The sequence below is a fragment of the Diadema antillarum genome, unplaced genomic scaffold (genome assembly GCF_040938485.1).
Source record: "Diadema antillarum isolate AM-2024a unplaced genomic scaffold, OU_Dant_1.0 seq00001648_RagTag, whole genome shotgun sequence".
Classification (NCBI taxonomy): domain Eukaryota; kingdom Metazoa; phylum Echinodermata; class Echinoidea; order Diadematoida; family Diadematidae; genus Diadema; species Diadema antillarum.
In genome coordinates, this window is record NW_027272349.1 from 492,627 (window position 1) to 508,822 (window position 16,196).

Consider the following 16,196-nt stretch of genomic DNA (forward strand, 5'->3'; position numbering starts at 1 on the left):
CAAATGTACAAGCAACAATCTGTTACTTATTTTAGCATCGTACGGAGCAGAATATTACCGTTATTCATCTCCAAATTCAAAAGCAAACACCTGACATTTACTTTATGATCGAAGGAGCCGAATGTTACTGCTGTCCACTTCCGAAAGTGAAATGAATCATCTGACATATTTCAGCATCGTACGGAGCCGAATGTTATACTGTTTTTCACATTCAAACGTCATCCGACATTACATTTACCATCAAACGCAACTGAATGTTATTGTTATTCATTTCGAAATGTTAAATTTATAGCAAATGTCTGATATTTATTTTAGCATCTTAATTATGGAGCGGAATGTTACAGCTTGTCACTTCCGAACGTTCAAGCAATCATCTGACATTTATTTTGGCATCTTCCGAAGCCGAATGTTATTGAGCACTATTTACTTTCGAACGTAAAAGCGAACATTCGGCATTTCATCGTCGTACGGAGCTGAATATAACTGTTATTCATTTCCGAACGTCAAAGGGATCATTCGACATATATTTTAGTATCTTCCGGAGCTGAATGTTATTGCCATTTACTTTTGAACGTAAAAGCGAAGATCCAGCAATTATTTCATCATCGTAATGAGTTGAATACTATATTGTTATTCATTTCCGAACGCCAAAGCAAACATTCAACATTTATTTTAGCATCTTCCGGAGCTGATTGTTATTGCTATTTACTTTCGAACATAAAAGTAAACATCAGACATTTATTTATCATCGGACGGAGTTGAATACTATTGTTATTCATTTCCGAACGTCAAAGCAAACATTAACTTCACCATCAAACGCATTTAAATGTTACTGTTATTCATTTCGAAATTTAAAAGCAAACATCCGACAGTTATTTAGCATCGTATGGAGCAAAATATTACTGTTATTCACTTCCGAACGTAAAAACAATCATCTGACATTTATTTCAGCATCTTCTGGAGCCGAATGTTATTGCTATTCACTTTCGAAAGTAAAAGCAAACATCCAACATTTATCTCGTCGTTGTACGAAGTTTATTATTATTGTTATTCATTTCCGAACGCCAAAGGGATAATTCGACATTTACTTTAGCATATTCCAGAGCTAAATATTATTATTATTTACTTTCGAACGTAAAAGTAAACTTCCGGCATTTATTTTATCATCGTATACGGAGTTGAAATTCATTATCATTTATATCCGACCGTCAAAGCAAACATTCGACATTTATTTCAGCATCTTCCGGAGCCGTATTTTATCCCTATTCATTTCCGAACGCAAAATCAAATATCTGACATTAATTTCAGCACCGTACGGAGCTGAATCTTACCATTATTCATTTCCAAAAGTATGAGCAAACATCCGACATTTATTTTTGTATAATACGGAGTCGAATATTACCGTTATTCATTTCCAAAATTAAGAGCAAACATCTGACATTTAATCTAGCAGCTTTACAGGCCTCAAAATAGGATTTTGGAGGGGCAAGGCCATTTAGAAAAGGGCACTTTTTCCAAGAGGCCAGGGGCAGAGGGGCACCAAGGCCACATTGGAAAGGGCATGTTTGGTGTTTATGAAAAAAAGAAAGAAGAAAAACAAACCGAGAAAAACAAACACACACACACACACAAAGTGCAACACACAACAAAAACCTCTTCCCTACAGCTGTAACACATTTCCAATCTCCGCGTTTCTATCAGGTGAAACAACATTTTTAAAAACAGGAATAAAACAACAGTAGGTATTGATTGAAACTCGACACCCTTTCAGGCCAGCCAGGCCAGGCTGCCATGAAACTTCAAAGCACATTCCGACAGCTGGCTGGCAAAACCACAAGGCAAAGGAATTTGCGTGCGCGTGTAGATTGCTATGATTAGTCTGTGACAGACAGTTCATGACCTCCAAGAATGCGCCAGTACGCGCGGTTTCTTCTGTTGATTGGTCTCTCTCTCTCTCTCTCTCCACCCCTCCCCATTCCCCAGTCTGGCACCCCTTGGCATCGTGGGATTTTTCTTTTTTTCTTGGTGAACTTGGAGTTCACTCTACTCTATCTGAATATGCGCTGCCTATCACTAGCTAGTACATACTCGCCCATGGGATCGCGGCCGCTGCGCTGCGGAGGCAGACAGTCGGGACGGTAAAAGCCGGTCGGGCGTACATGTACGTACACGTCGTCTCGTATCTCGGAAAGATACTTTGAGTTTGAATCAGATACATCGGGACGCGAGTGAACTGAAGGTATGATATTTGAGATCAGGAAAGTTGTTCGAGCTTATTAAAGAGACTTTGAGAAAGGGCATATCATACGTCATAAATAATAACTTTCATTCTAAAAGTGCACCACGGCCCCAAGAAAAAGGGCACATTTTTTTTTTGGCCGTAACTTTGATCAAAAAACAAAAGGCATTGCGGCCAACGAGAGGGGCACCGACGGCCATGGCCGTCGGTGTGAGCTTACGAAGCCGATAGTTACCGCTGTTCATTTTCAAAACTGAAGGCAAACATCCGGCTTTTTTTGGTGGCCCGGCGTGCGTTTTTGGTGACGCCGGTCGCAAATAAACCATTCGCGAAATCGTGATTCGATTCGCGAAAAGACTCCGCTAAATCGCTACACTCGGAAGGGGCTACGTCGTCCTTTCACCAGGTCTCGTTACAAAACCAAAATCTCGTGTGAGTTCTTGCGTTACCTATCGTTAATTTTAACGAAACATCGTTAATTTGCGTGAGGGATCGTTACTCATCGTTACTCATCGTTACTACAAACGTTAATTTTCCCGATCGTTACTTTGCGTTACTAACGATTCAGGTGAAACCGCTTGCGTTAATGAAACGTTAATGTTGATTAACGCAAAGTTTCTTTTGGTATATACTGTATATGCTCCAAGGTCCACAGGAGCCAGTACGAAAAATAGTTATTGCAATGAGTCAGCAATTTCGCTAAACTTTGCTGATGTAGTTGAATGCTATAAACTGAAAGAGAAGGTTTTAATTTGGAACATTCACTTCCTGCCACCTTGTTTTACCATTGGTTCACACACCTTAATCGACACGTCATATACGTATCATTTTATGCCGCAATAACTCACTTCATTTCGACACCAAACAATGCATGTGTCTTGCCTTACCTTTGACGGTTCCTACATAATGATTATATAAAAGCAAATAGATAGACGAGCAATAAGGTGATTGCAACGATATTGATAATATGAATTATGACGATGACGATGATGATTATAATGATAATAATGATGGATGATAATGATAAAATGATAAGAGATTATTAAACGGCATAGTGCAATGAAAGAATATATGCTTTCACGTCTCTACGCAGCTGGAATGGCATATTTTGACTTTGCTGAAATCATGCGTGATTTCTTTTTTGGTTCATTTTCTGTCTCGCAGACAAACAATGGTGAGATAGAGCTCATCTCGAAGAGAGTAGAGCAACAATTCAACGGATTCCAGGCGGAACTCGAAAGCAACGTCCAAGGCTTGAGCGGCAAGCAAGACTCGGACGACAAAGACAAGTATTCCAAGAAGATGGAATTCAAGTGCGAAAGTAAGCCACTTGCGGAAATATCCATGACAAGAATGAGAGTGTGAGGTTCATATGGATAAGTAGTTCATTTTGCCCCCCCCCCCCCATTCCGATATATAATACTCGCTGCTTTTCGAAGCTGGAAATGTGATATTTCACTTGTTCTTTTGTTTTCTCTGTCAGTTGGTATATGTTAGTAATCGTGTATATATACGTCAGTTTGTTTGCTTGTTCATTTGCTGTTTGTTGTATTTTACTATTTGGGGTGTCATTGTTATTCTATTTAGATTTTTTTTTTGAATTGCAGAAAGCCCATCTGGCCGATATAAGGCATAAATACTCTTGTCATGAATTAAAGCATTTCAGGTGCTGCGTAAACCTCAAGCGCAGAGGACGCTGATTCATTATCGAAAATGATTTTTTTTTTTTTAATCGTCCTTCAGTGATATTCACCAAGGCTGTGGACAAGTGTAAGGATGTCTTCCGTAAGACCGAGCAGGACTGCTACAGAGCCATCAAGGTACCCGGGATAAAGCACGTCCTCTGTCTGCCACTAAAACTGACCATACTCTGCCACATCACACAAGGTGAGTCTAAACTTTCGTTGCTATGGTATCCTGGTGTTCTTATAAGAAAAACGATGGTGAAGAAGATGATGATAATGATTATGATGATGATAATGATGATGATGATGATGATGATGATTATGATTATGACAATGACGACAATGATGATTATACTGTTTGGCTGGGAAGAAGCAGGGAAATTAATATATCAATACTGACATCGTATCGTTGGAGATGAAAAAGATAATAAAATCTGTACAGTGATTAACGGTACCTAAATCATTAACGGTCTCGACTCAACTGAATAAAAGACTTGAGAGAGCATTGATTCAATCAATCGCAACTTCTCTTATTCGGCAAGATCTGCCAATAAGGCTAGTTGGCTGCTGCACTGGTAGATACTGTTATTGTGATTGGCTGCTAGTTGCACCATGGGAAATCATTATATTGAGATATGGGTAAAGATGTTGACACGAGTACGTCAATGACCAAATACTTGATCTTCGTTGTTTTTGTTTTTGTTTTTTAAAGCTGATGCAAATGTCCTCGTCTGCAACATCAAATCCATGATGTTGTTTTGTGTGTAATAAAGATTCATATGGGTGATTGACTTTCTTTGATTATGTCTTGGTTGCAGCACTTGACTTTCTCTGCGACTCGTCCCCAGTCAAAACTGACGGCTTGATGGCGACATACTACGAGACAAAGGATGCGCTGAGGTCGTTCTCGAAGAACTTCAAAGCGGACCTAAAATGGCAGGTAGAAAAAGCTGTAGCATCATGGACTTTGTAAATCTTAGAGATTCCATGTGATGCGTTTCATACGATTACAAATAAAAGGTTTTTGGTATCATCTCTTAGTTCATTTTAGGTCCATTCTACTGAATGTAGATTTCTTTTGAATTATACTTTACTTGTGAACCATTATGTTGCAATCAGTATGTGAAAGATATATTTTCAAGAAGGGTTGTTAAAGTGATAGGGGAATAAACTAAACCCACCCATTACTATATCCATTCGCTAATATTGTTCTGAAAAATGCGTAGATCTATTGCGATGTGATGTCTTTGGGTATGGTAAACGAGAGCACCAGAAATGCATATTACACGTACGGGTGCAGTCATGTCATATCAGCTCTTAAGTACCCAAGTACAAGGGAACATTTTGTAGAGTAAACCCCGTTATGGTGGCAACGTTGTCCATCAATCTACCGAGAGACATTTTGAATTCGATGATGACTTTTATTTGCCTTGATATGTCGCTCTGATTTCATTGTTGAGTCTCAGTGACCAATGAACGGAACATTATGGCACTAATTTCTTTCTCCGCAACGCGGCTTTCCTAAAAAGTATTACAGGTGATGCGTTGGCTACAAACTGCCATAATGACGAAGCATCTTCGATGATCTCATGCTGACTGATTGTCGGTTGACCTTTTCCTCCAGGTGAAGCAGATGTTGTCGTTGGTCGAACGAGTATCCGTGCAGGAACTCCAGGCGGCAGTCAACCACGAGATCGAGCGGAAGAAGCTCTGGTTCGACCTCATCCTGGGGGTAACCAGAATGGTCTTATCTGTTACCTTCATCTTCGTCTTCAGGAGGTAACCATGACAACCACCAAATTTCTTGCCACGAGTGCAATGGAGACAGTTTCTATGCTGTTGAATAGAAAAGCAAGTGAACAGGCCTCTGCTTTTGCTAGCCCCCCTTCTCTCTTTCTTCTGTTGTACACGTTTCTCTCAGTCATTTTACTGCTGATCCTCCTTTCCTTCATGCATTCATCCGTCCACTGAACTGTTCAGGCTCCGCCAAATTGTTCCATTGTAGTGTGTGCACATTTTCCCTTCATTTCACGCTATATCCATTCCTCTTTCATTCTATTACTATTATCTTTTTTCCTCAACTGTCCATTCTTTATTTCTCCTTCTTTCCAGTATTTTTCTTTAACCCTCGTTTGAGGAACTTTGTTTTTATTTCATATTTTGACATTCCAGTGTATATCGCCATTGTGTCTCTTATTCCCATTTATTCTACCACTCACTTTTCTTTCCCTATTCTGCATTTATTAAGATGTTCTCTTTAATATGAGTATACAGAAGATTCTCTCTGAGTAGAAATTTAATCAGCTGAACTCACATAAGGTTATTAAAACAGCCTTTTTATGTAAATTACATCACATCCAAACCTTGGCCTAACAGGCTGTAATCAAATTCATTTGTGAAAATAGATTTGTCATGAAGAATGTCAAGAAAATGTGTAGTGAACAATAGTTGTTAATCCCCTCATTTTTTTTCTTCTTTTTTTTTTCTTACGGACAGTGCGTTCGTCTACAACAATAGGTACCTACGAGAAATCAGATTCGACAATGTGTATATGACGTCATACTTCATGAAAATAGAGCGCAGACGAAAGAGACATGTGAGTTCCACCACAAGGCAAATGGTGCACTGTTCGTAACGACACTATTTCAAATAAGCCGCCATACAACTACAGTATGAACTATGATGTAACTATTACTGATACGTAAAGTGAAATCATCTCTCATGTCCTTGTCCATCAGAATGTGTTTTGAACATTTATTAGTGTCGTTATGTCACGAGCAAATGCACGCAATTAGAGTGCACAACGGGATGAAAGAGAGTTCCATGAATGTCACCACACTTCTTCTTCATTGGTTGATTGTTACTCTGCTATGTGTGTGTTTATTTGTTTGTGTGTGTGTGTGTGTGTGTGTGTGTGTGCAGCGCGCGTGCGTATAAGTATGTATGTGTGTGTATGAAAGTTGAGTTATTTTGTCATGAATTAATTTGTATATTGTTTATATGAAAAAAAAGAAAAATAAAAGATTGACCAAAAAAAAGTGTGTGCTAGAAACGATGCAGTCGTTTCCCCCGTAGCCGAAATCCTTAAAAGAATGATTGGCTACCCAAATCTGTTCTTTTTCCCGGTATCACAGGGTCGGAGAACTCTACTGCCGCTGAGGAAATCTGAAGAAATGGAGCTCGTTGAACCCTTCGACTGTTCGCTTCAGAAGAGTGAGAAAAGGAAACTTGTAAGAACTTTCTTTTTCAACTCTTTTAAAGTTAAATCTTTGAAGCAAAGTCAATTAAAAAATAATATCCAGAAACAAACCCGATTCACCTCATACAGAAACTGAACATCGTAAACGTTCCTGATGTCATATAATTAGAACGTAATTTGATTCTTCTGTATTGCCATTAGACAAGATAATAGAATTCCCATCGATCTTGTTCGGATATTTTTTTTTTCCGCTGGAGAAGTATAACAGCATGGCACCAAGAACCATAGTCTTATTTGTAAAATATAATTACGTGGAGAAAATGTTGATTTGTTACATTTTCATCATTCGAAAAATATATTGAATACGTTGGCCTTTACGATTAAGAAAATCTGCAGCAGACGATTTGGGTAATTATATTTGCAAATGAACAATAAAGACTTGGTATGATAGATGCTGCTTGGGACTTCTGAGTAATGTACATTTTGTTACTATCTTTGTCTTGTGCCTTCGCCCAGTCTGTTTTTTTTTTCTTTTAAAGATTGGTTTTTAGATTCACACATTTTGTTCTTATAGTGACAACGATTTACACTCCTCCTGGACTAACCAATTTTCATGTTTTCACTACTTTTTATTTTTCACCAAACAAGATGAAGAGTACACTTCGTCTGATGCCGCAGATTCTTGTCACCCTGTTCCTCATCACTTTCGATCACCTCTTCTACACTGCCCTCGATCTCATCCAACGACACAGTCGAGTAGATTTTAAATTTTCTGGTACGTGTTCATGGCATTTTGGGATGGGGAAAGGAAATTACATGGAAATTGAAAGGGACTATCTCAAGGTCACTTGCCTTGGACTTGAGATTTGATATCTGAATACTCTTTAGCTTTTACCAGCTTGAATGCTACCAAGACCAATTTATCGCTCAGCGACACTGGTATCTCTTTGATATAAAGCTTCTTTTCCAATGTAATAAGATTAATAATGTTTACATGAAAACAGTAGTAAAATACATCATATAATCCACGTATCATCATGTTGATTTTCATATCATGTATCATAATTATCATGTCATATCATATCATAATCATAATATCATATGACTGAATACCTGTCTCTTGTCATCTCTTTGATTTCCCGAAAAAGAGCCCTCTGCTCGAGTAATCTCATGTGTTTTTTTTTTTTGGTTTTTTTTGGATGTTTTCTTATTGGTCAATTTTCAGGGCATCACGTGATACGTTTCGCCATACACGGAGAAGGCGCCGTGGCGCAGGTGTTCCGAAAGGTCTTCCTGACTTTCAGCAGCGAACATCAGGTGGCGCGGGTCTCATCTAACAAACGTGAGTAAATCTAATACAGACGATCCTCTTTGGCATCAATGATAAATAAAGTCTGCTATGAAGGGAAAAAGTGTTGCTGCCCCTCATGAACTCTCTACACATAGTATTGTGATAACATATGCAGGAAAAGTATGCATTTAAATTCCTGTTCGACAACAGTAAAATGAAATAGAAACATATCAGACGAAGCAATTGATTTGTTGAATGACTTATCAATGCATTCATTACTCGTAATGTCAGCATCTTTCCTTGGCAAGTCAGGACAGTCGATGAATGACGTAATGTGTCTCATATTTAAGAACTTTTTACGCAGACATGAAGTATCATGATCATATGACTGTGTAGTTGTCTCTAAAATTTTCATTTCAAAACAAACACAGGCCTCGTTATGTCTTGTCTCATTCTTCCCGTTCCCATTGAGCTCAAGAACTTAACGTGTCTTTTCCTTCTTTCTCTTGTTGTTCTTTTTCTCTCTTTTTTTTTCTGCTTCTTCTTTCAACATCGCTTTATCATAAAAAAGAAGTAAATTGCGTAATGGTTTGATGTTTACAGCATTATTCTGACTTGAAATATGCGTAATGTGAAACAAAGAGTAGCCATATCTTTGCTGCTGAAAGTATCGCTTTATTTCTGTTATTTTACAGATTGTTTGCCACGACCAAACAAAGTAAAGACAGCCACAAACATGCTTATCATTGGTCTTTGGCTGACGGTGTGGGCGCTGTTGTATTTTCAAGCCTATGGCCTGAGGATACGAAGGGTCATCTGTTCCTTTTTCTATCCTAAGGTTTGTCTTTCTCTATTCATTCTGTGCATGCGCATACCCTGTACTTCTAAGAACTTTGGTGCGGTTTTGGTACAGTGCTTCTCAAAAGGGTGCTTATTGCCTTTAACACGATGGCTACTTTTGAACTCCTGCCGTAAAAAAATAAAAAAATTCCTTCCACCAGACGTCTCTTTATACCACCATGGCCATGTGATTATTTTCTTTGGCTTTCTGCATAGGCAAAAGGTATACGTATTACACGAGAGACGTGATAGTCACGTGACCAAAACGGCTTCTATGAACTATAGATACCCTTGAGACATTAACTGAAATAACTCTGACGTTCGAACGGTCACAACTTTCTCAGTGGTCGGACCCATCGATCTGCTTACTTATTATGGATCTTATGAGTGGCATTCCTTTTTTCTAGTCAGATTATTTCTTGCCAGGGACTTCTTGTCTCATAAACCGAATGAAGTTTTATATACACTGTATTCGTGTCTAGCTTTAATAGGACTGCAATATGTTGCCAATTCAGCCACCATCATTATAGCAATATAAGGGAAAATGCTTGGACTTTCTCTACACTCTTAAACTCAATTCGTAGTCTTGTTGCAGTACTCAAATCCATTGATGCAAGTCCAATCACATAGTCTTGTTTCCATCCATCAGAGAGAAAAGAAGAGGATCCTCTTCCTCTACAACGAGCACCTGAAACGAAGGACGGGTTTTCTCAAGCAGGCTCGACGGAAGGCTCGTCGTGCAGTGAAAGAGGGAAACCTTCTGGTAAGTTGCTGCAATTAGCTTTAAAAAAAAAACAGACAAGAATGGACATGTTGAAGCTTTAGTAAATGACTACATTGAAAGTTCAGTGGGGACGTTTCATCACGGCTATCAACCAAGACATCGATCATAAGCTTGGTGAATAATGTTTTTGCTTGACGGAGCCTATATCCGTTGGTCTCCTGCAATTCGCAGAAATCTTTCACCCTTTACTCAAGATTTCCGTGCAGAGAACTAAACAAACGGCGATTGCAATTCCTTACTGCCATGTCTTTCATGGCAGCAGGGTTACGTTAAAGAGCAAAGGAAGAAGAATTTGTTTTTTCAAATCTAATTTCACTGTCCATCATTATTTTTCTTTACGTCATTTGTTGCTGTTCTTCTCTCTTCTTCTCGTTTTTAACCGGGACCTACGCTCAACAAGCTCGCTTTTAAGTAGGTTCCTTCATATTTCTTTAGCATTCATTCACAGATTCCAAACTTAACAGATCGACCACTATTATGTTTTACATATTTGCAATATTCTATGTATGTCATGTATTTCATTTAATTTTGCTATATTTGATGTAATTTTTCATCGAGAAATATGAAAATAAATTGAAATTGAAATTGAAATTTGTCGTTATTGTTGTTGGGGTTGAACGACATACGATGAAGCACCGCTATAGGTATAAACAAGAAAGGCTACACAATGGGCTGCTTGTAAAAATCACATCAGCGATCACAGTTGAAATGACTATTTTCAGTCACTCTGCATACATGTCAAAAGATAATGATTCCAGAACTTACAGAACGCTCTACCAAGATGTATGGTTGTATGTTGATTCATCATTAGCGAGAGTAATGCCAACCTATACTGACTCTTCTCATATCTACGTAAGATAATTAATGTGCAGCGTAATGCCGTCACTAGTTTCTGATTAAATGTGGTACATTTCGAGAATTATTCCATGGCTTCACCGTCAATTGTGAATTTTATGGATGTTTTGCTCTGAACCAAGTAGGCTCACTTTACCACTTCTTTCCACACTAGACCCTATCGTATACGTAGGCCTGAACTTGAGCTTTGGACCATCATGGTCAAACATCTATGTTCGTGACGCGGTCCGCCAACCTTAGTCTCTATGTCAGAATTATTATGATGTACTAGGTGTTTCAAAAAACATTTCCCACTTTTGATCATTAATAATTCTGAAACTGTTCATCCGATAAAACTGTCATTGATATGAGTAATAGCTGAATAGTGTACAATTTTGTTGAAGGTAATTTAAATGTGAAAGCATAAATCAGTTTCATTAAATCTAAGATTGATTTTGAAGTAAGGTTTCAGATTTTGGTCAAATTTTAACCCTCTGTACAAAAATGAACTTTACACAGAAACCAATGATGTGTATGTGAGTGTGTGCTGACAATGGCCCTGAACAATGGACATGCCTGAACCACCTGTTCACTAGGCGTCAGTCTCGCGCTCCCTGGCACATGAATGCTTAATCAATAATTCACGTTGATTGCCCCGGGCACTGCTAGTCTGAATTCATGCACGGTAAAGGGTAAAATGCATGCACATGGAAAAAGTAAGCACATGTTTCCATGTGCTTGCAAACACCACATTTCATTCCAGCTGGCAATCATTTTCAAATTTTGCTTCACATATCACTAAATTTGGGATATAATTAAGCATAAATGATCTAAAGTTCCTCATTTCTATACAACTGTCTGCTAATTAAATAGTCTGACAAATTTTCGCTTTTTCGATAAATAGAGATCATTCTTGGTAAAGAGGTCAGCAGCATTTATCATTGGGACGATTTGTTTACCAGTAGATTTGTTTAAGGCTCCATATACACAAGTGTATACTCTAATTGATTTTCTTTGCTTCCTGTCACCATGTTTACGATACAGGAGCGTCACCAGCTTTTTTCCAAGGGGGGTGCGTTTTGACACTAAATGTAACGAAATTTTTTGGACAGACATTTGGAATTCAGGAAGCTCTCAATCCCCAGACTTTTACGTGTTTTTTTTTTTTTTTTTTTAGGTAAACCAATTGGGGAAAGGACACCGGCGTAGCTAGGATTTTATTTATTTATTTATTTATTTTTTTTATTTATTTATTTATTTTTTTTTTTTTTGGGGGGGGGGGGGGGGTGTTAGTATGCGAGGGAGCGAAGCGACCGAGCCCGAGACAACGGAGCGAGTGAATAGGGGGGGGGGGGGAGGGGGAGGGGATGTTCCCCCTTCCCACGGTGAGAAATGTTTGCATTTTGATGTTGTAAATGGTGCAATTTACACTGAATGTCATGAACGTGACCAAGCAAGAGCGGGCGGAGTGAGCAAGGGGGAGGGTGTGTCCCCCTCCCACGGTGAGAAGTTTTTGCATATTGGTGTTGTAAATGGTGCAATTTGATGGATATTTTTGCTTCTTTTATCGACTTGAAACAGTCCCACTTGTTTAAGGTAGCAGTATATTTTGATGTAGATTATTATTGAACAATTTGTCTATAAAATAGTATCATCAAAATAAACTTCATGTTTAATATTTACACTGAATATCATGAACGCGACCAAGCAAGAGCGAGGGGAGTGAGCAAGTGGGAGGGTGTGGGAGGGGTGTCCCCCTTCCACGGTGAGAAGTTCTTGCATATTGATGTTGTAATTGGTGCGATTTGATGCATGTTTTTGCTTGTTTCATCGACTTGAAACAGTCCCACTTGTGTAAGGTAGCAGTATATTTTGATGGAGATTATTGTTGAACAATTTGCCTATAATTGTATCATCAAAATAAACTTCCTGTTTTAATATTTACACTGAATATCATGAACGCGACCAAGCAAGAGCAAGCGGAGTGAGCATTTGGGAGAGTGTGGGAGGGGTGTCCCCCTCCCACACCCCCTCCCATTGGATTGAGCGAAGGGGAGGATGGGGGAAGTGGTTGGAGGGGGCCGGTGTCCCCCTCCCACGGTGAGAACTTTCTGCATTTTGGTGGTGTATAAATGGTGCAATTTAATGCGGGTTTTTGCGTGTTTTATCGACTTGAAACAGTCCATCTTGTTTAAGGTAGCAGTATATTTTGATGTAAACTGTTAATGAACACAACTTGCCTATAGAATGGTATCTCACTGGTGTCATGAACGCGACCGAGGCCGAGCAAGCGGAGCGAGCGAGGGTTTAAGGTGTGGGGGATGGTTGTCCCCCTCCCATGGTGAGAACTTTTGGCATTATGATGTTGTAAATGGTGCAATTTGATACAGGTTTTTGCGTGTTTTATCGACTTGAAACAGTCCCACTAAGGCTACGGTCACAACTCAGAGCGGCGACCGACCGATGTGTAGCCTGCTTGATCTCCGCTGAAATCTTGGTACCGCCCAGCAGTTTTTGGAGATGTCGAGCAGGCCATAGAACCTTAGCGGTGTCCGAGCGATGCCCTGTCGATTTCCCATCGATCACCGGTCGATTTCAGGTAAAAAATTTGCGAAATATGGGGATCTTCTCCGCGCAGAGACTGAGCAGTCACCGAGCGATGCTCAATTGGCAACTGAACGATCTCCCACCAACCCCCGGCCGATTCTTACGAAATCGCTCAGCGACCGACGGGTGATCGATAGGTCATCTACCGGTGTCCCTTTAGGCGTACCGGCGGCCGCCCGCCGGTCTCTGCCGGAAATTTCTCACAAGCTACCTGGTTTTATTCATGTAGCCATATGTGATTTGTGTTGAGAAAATCCATTAATTGATAAATTAAGATAAAACTCGAGGCTAAAGATTTATGAGTTAAATTATAAACTACCAAACCTCGGTTATGTGAAGCCACAGATAACTAGAAAAATTAGGAAATCAAACAAATTACAAAAGGGAGGAAACCAAAGATGGAACAAAGATTAGAATAGATTAGAATTTCCCAAAATTTCTCTGTTTGCTTCTATACTTAACAGTATTTTTTTCATTCTTATTTTAATGCCATGTTTTCATTTCCACATCTCTTGTCATTCATGACTTCTTCATTCAATATGGTTTTTAAATAAGATAACCAAACCATACATTACTAACTGTATTACACTAACTTTTAGCTTTCATCTCGTTTGCCCCAAAGTGGTTGTCCCTATCTTCCATGTCCCTCATGTTGGTTGCAGAGATGTTGAGATGCTGAGATGTTGGTGGGGTTTGTTTACCTCTTTCCCTCCCCCTGCTTCTTCTACATTGCCCTGGATTCTCTTTCCCATGTAGTCCCTGTTTTCCTTCAGTTCTTCGGTCATTTTTATCTTTATCATTTTTAGTCCCTTAATCGCTTGACGGCGACCTCTCAATCTATTCCTTTGGTTTTCTTCTGTGTGTTTGTCATTTTTGTCTCTATTACTTTTGTTCCCTAAATCGCTCGGCAGCGACAGCTCGATTAGGTTTGTGCCTGGGCGGTTGCCGCTCGGACACCGAGCGTATTTTGGGCAGCGAGTGAAAACTGATCGGTCGCCGCTGAAATTTTAACTCCTAAAAATCAGTGGTGCCTGTTTGGTCACTGGTTGATCACCGGTCGTTCTCCGATCGAAATTGGCTAAAAACTCGCCGACCGGTCGCCGAGCAGGCTGATTTTGGGGGTTGTGACCGTAGCTTAAGGTAGCAGTACATTTTGTTGTAAATCATTATTAAACAATTTGCCTATAAAATGATGTAATTTAAATTAACGTCTCGTATTAATTCTTACACTGAATTGAACGCTGTCTGTTAAGCAATTAAAAAGAAAAAAGCATGCAAACGAGGGTGTACTAAGGGGCATTTCTCTTTCCAAACGAAGGTGAATTTGTATTTTCAGACCTGAAATTCAGCGATCTGGTGCAAACTTTTGGTGCAATACAACTGTACATGAATTTTGCAGCCCCCTCCAAAAAAAAATAATAATTTAAACAAATAGTTTTTTTTCGGTGAAATGTTAATGGCTCTTATTCCGAGTGTGCATCCTCTCTGTGTATGTACAAAGTATAGTGAGGTAGAGCTTATGGGGAAGATGTCCTCCCACTCGACGGAGGTTTTGAGTTTTTAGAATTGAAATAAAGCGATTTGAAGCACACTTTTTGTGGAAAATCCGGAAATTGTCATTCCCCATATAGTGTACTAAGTGTATATAGAAGGGACAAGGCAATGGGAGGATGGTAAGATACTTCTCCCATATTCGATTATATTTTTTTCCGCCTTCCAAATCCCCGGTCAATTTTTTTTTTTTTTTTTTTTTTTGGGGGGGGGGGGGGCGACTGCCCTATCGCACCCCCTCCCCCTTGGCTACGCCATTGGGAAAGGGTTGATTGTTAATTGAAAGGAGATATCCCCTCCCCCACGACGGAACTTTTGCATTTCTTTTATCAAGTAAAGTGACAGATTTGGCGCACACTTTCGATGAAAGATTTGTAAATGTGTCAATCTGATAGTTGTATTAAGTCCATGGAAAATAGACCGAACGGGGGAAGGTGTGGGAAGAGGTATTCCTCTCCCAAACGACAGAGACTCTGCTTTATCAGAATTGAAATTCAGCAACCTGCCATCTGGTGCACTCTTTGGGTAAAATAATTGGACAGATTTCTTACACAAAAAAAGCAAGAAAATCTTTTCATCTCGGGAATTATAATTATGTGGGGTGGGGCAGACATGGTGCGCCTGCCCCTCGAACATTTTATGGAGACAACTCGGTACAACTTTTTTTTTCCGTCAAAAAGCAAGAAAATATTCTCATCTCACTAATTATTAATTATGGGGGGGGGGGGCAAAATTATAATATACTTGCCCTTCCAATGTTTTTATATCAGTGCTGACAGAGCCCAGGATGAGAATTGTTTTTGCCCATGATTTTGTTGCCCCTGGCGAAAAAAAAAAAAAAAAAAAAATGTTAAGCGTCCGGCGTTGAGGTCGCTCGCAGACTGAAGTTGTGATTTTTGTTTTTGTTTTTGTTTTTTTGTTTTTTTGGTATGAAGGGGGGTGCGTCCGCACCCAACGCACCCCCCTTGGTGACGCCCATGCGATAGAACAAAAGGTATTCATTGTAATTTCGTTTTTCAGAAGTAGGGAGAGCACTGTCGCGACTCAAAGACAGTAACGGCAGGTGTTTGACTTTACACAGATACTGCCAGAGGCTGAATAAAGACTAGTTGTGACAGTGGAATTTCTCATGAATAAATAATGAAGCATTCAAACCCTGGCCATTG

General features: G+C 39.5%; 1 protein-coding gene and 1 non-coding gene across 2 annotated transcripts in view; both read left to right on the plus strand.

Moving 5' to 3' along the window:
• The window catches only part of LOC139711334 (E3 ubiquitin-protein ligase DCST1-like), a 36,334-nt gene that overhangs the window by 10,800 nt on the left and 9,338 nt on the right, over positions 1-16,196 (plus strand). The window contains exons 7-16 of the mRNA XM_071623232.1: positions 3,404-3,560; positions 3,983-4,126; positions 4,743-4,864; positions 5,549-5,703; positions 6,421-6,520; positions 7,059-7,154; positions 7,772-7,898; positions 8,349-8,465; positions 9,110-9,252; positions 9,904-10,017. Of these exons, the coding sequence (XP_071479333.1) occupies positions 3,404-3,560; positions 3,983-4,126; positions 4,743-4,864; positions 5,549-5,703; positions 6,421-6,520; positions 7,059-7,154; positions 7,772-7,898; positions 8,349-8,465; positions 9,110-9,252; positions 9,904-10,017 (1,275 nt within the window). The remainder of the gene's footprint in view (positions 1-3,403; positions 3,561-3,982; positions 4,127-4,742; positions 4,865-5,548; positions 5,704-6,420; positions 6,521-7,058; positions 7,155-7,771; positions 7,899-8,348; positions 8,466-9,109; positions 9,253-9,903; positions 10,018-16,196) is intronic.
• LOC139711353 (U5 spliceosomal RNA) lies at positions 10,184-10,296 on the plus strand. The gene has a single exon (XR_011709514.1). It is a non-coding gene; the product is annotated as a U5 spliceosomal RNA (small nuclear RNA).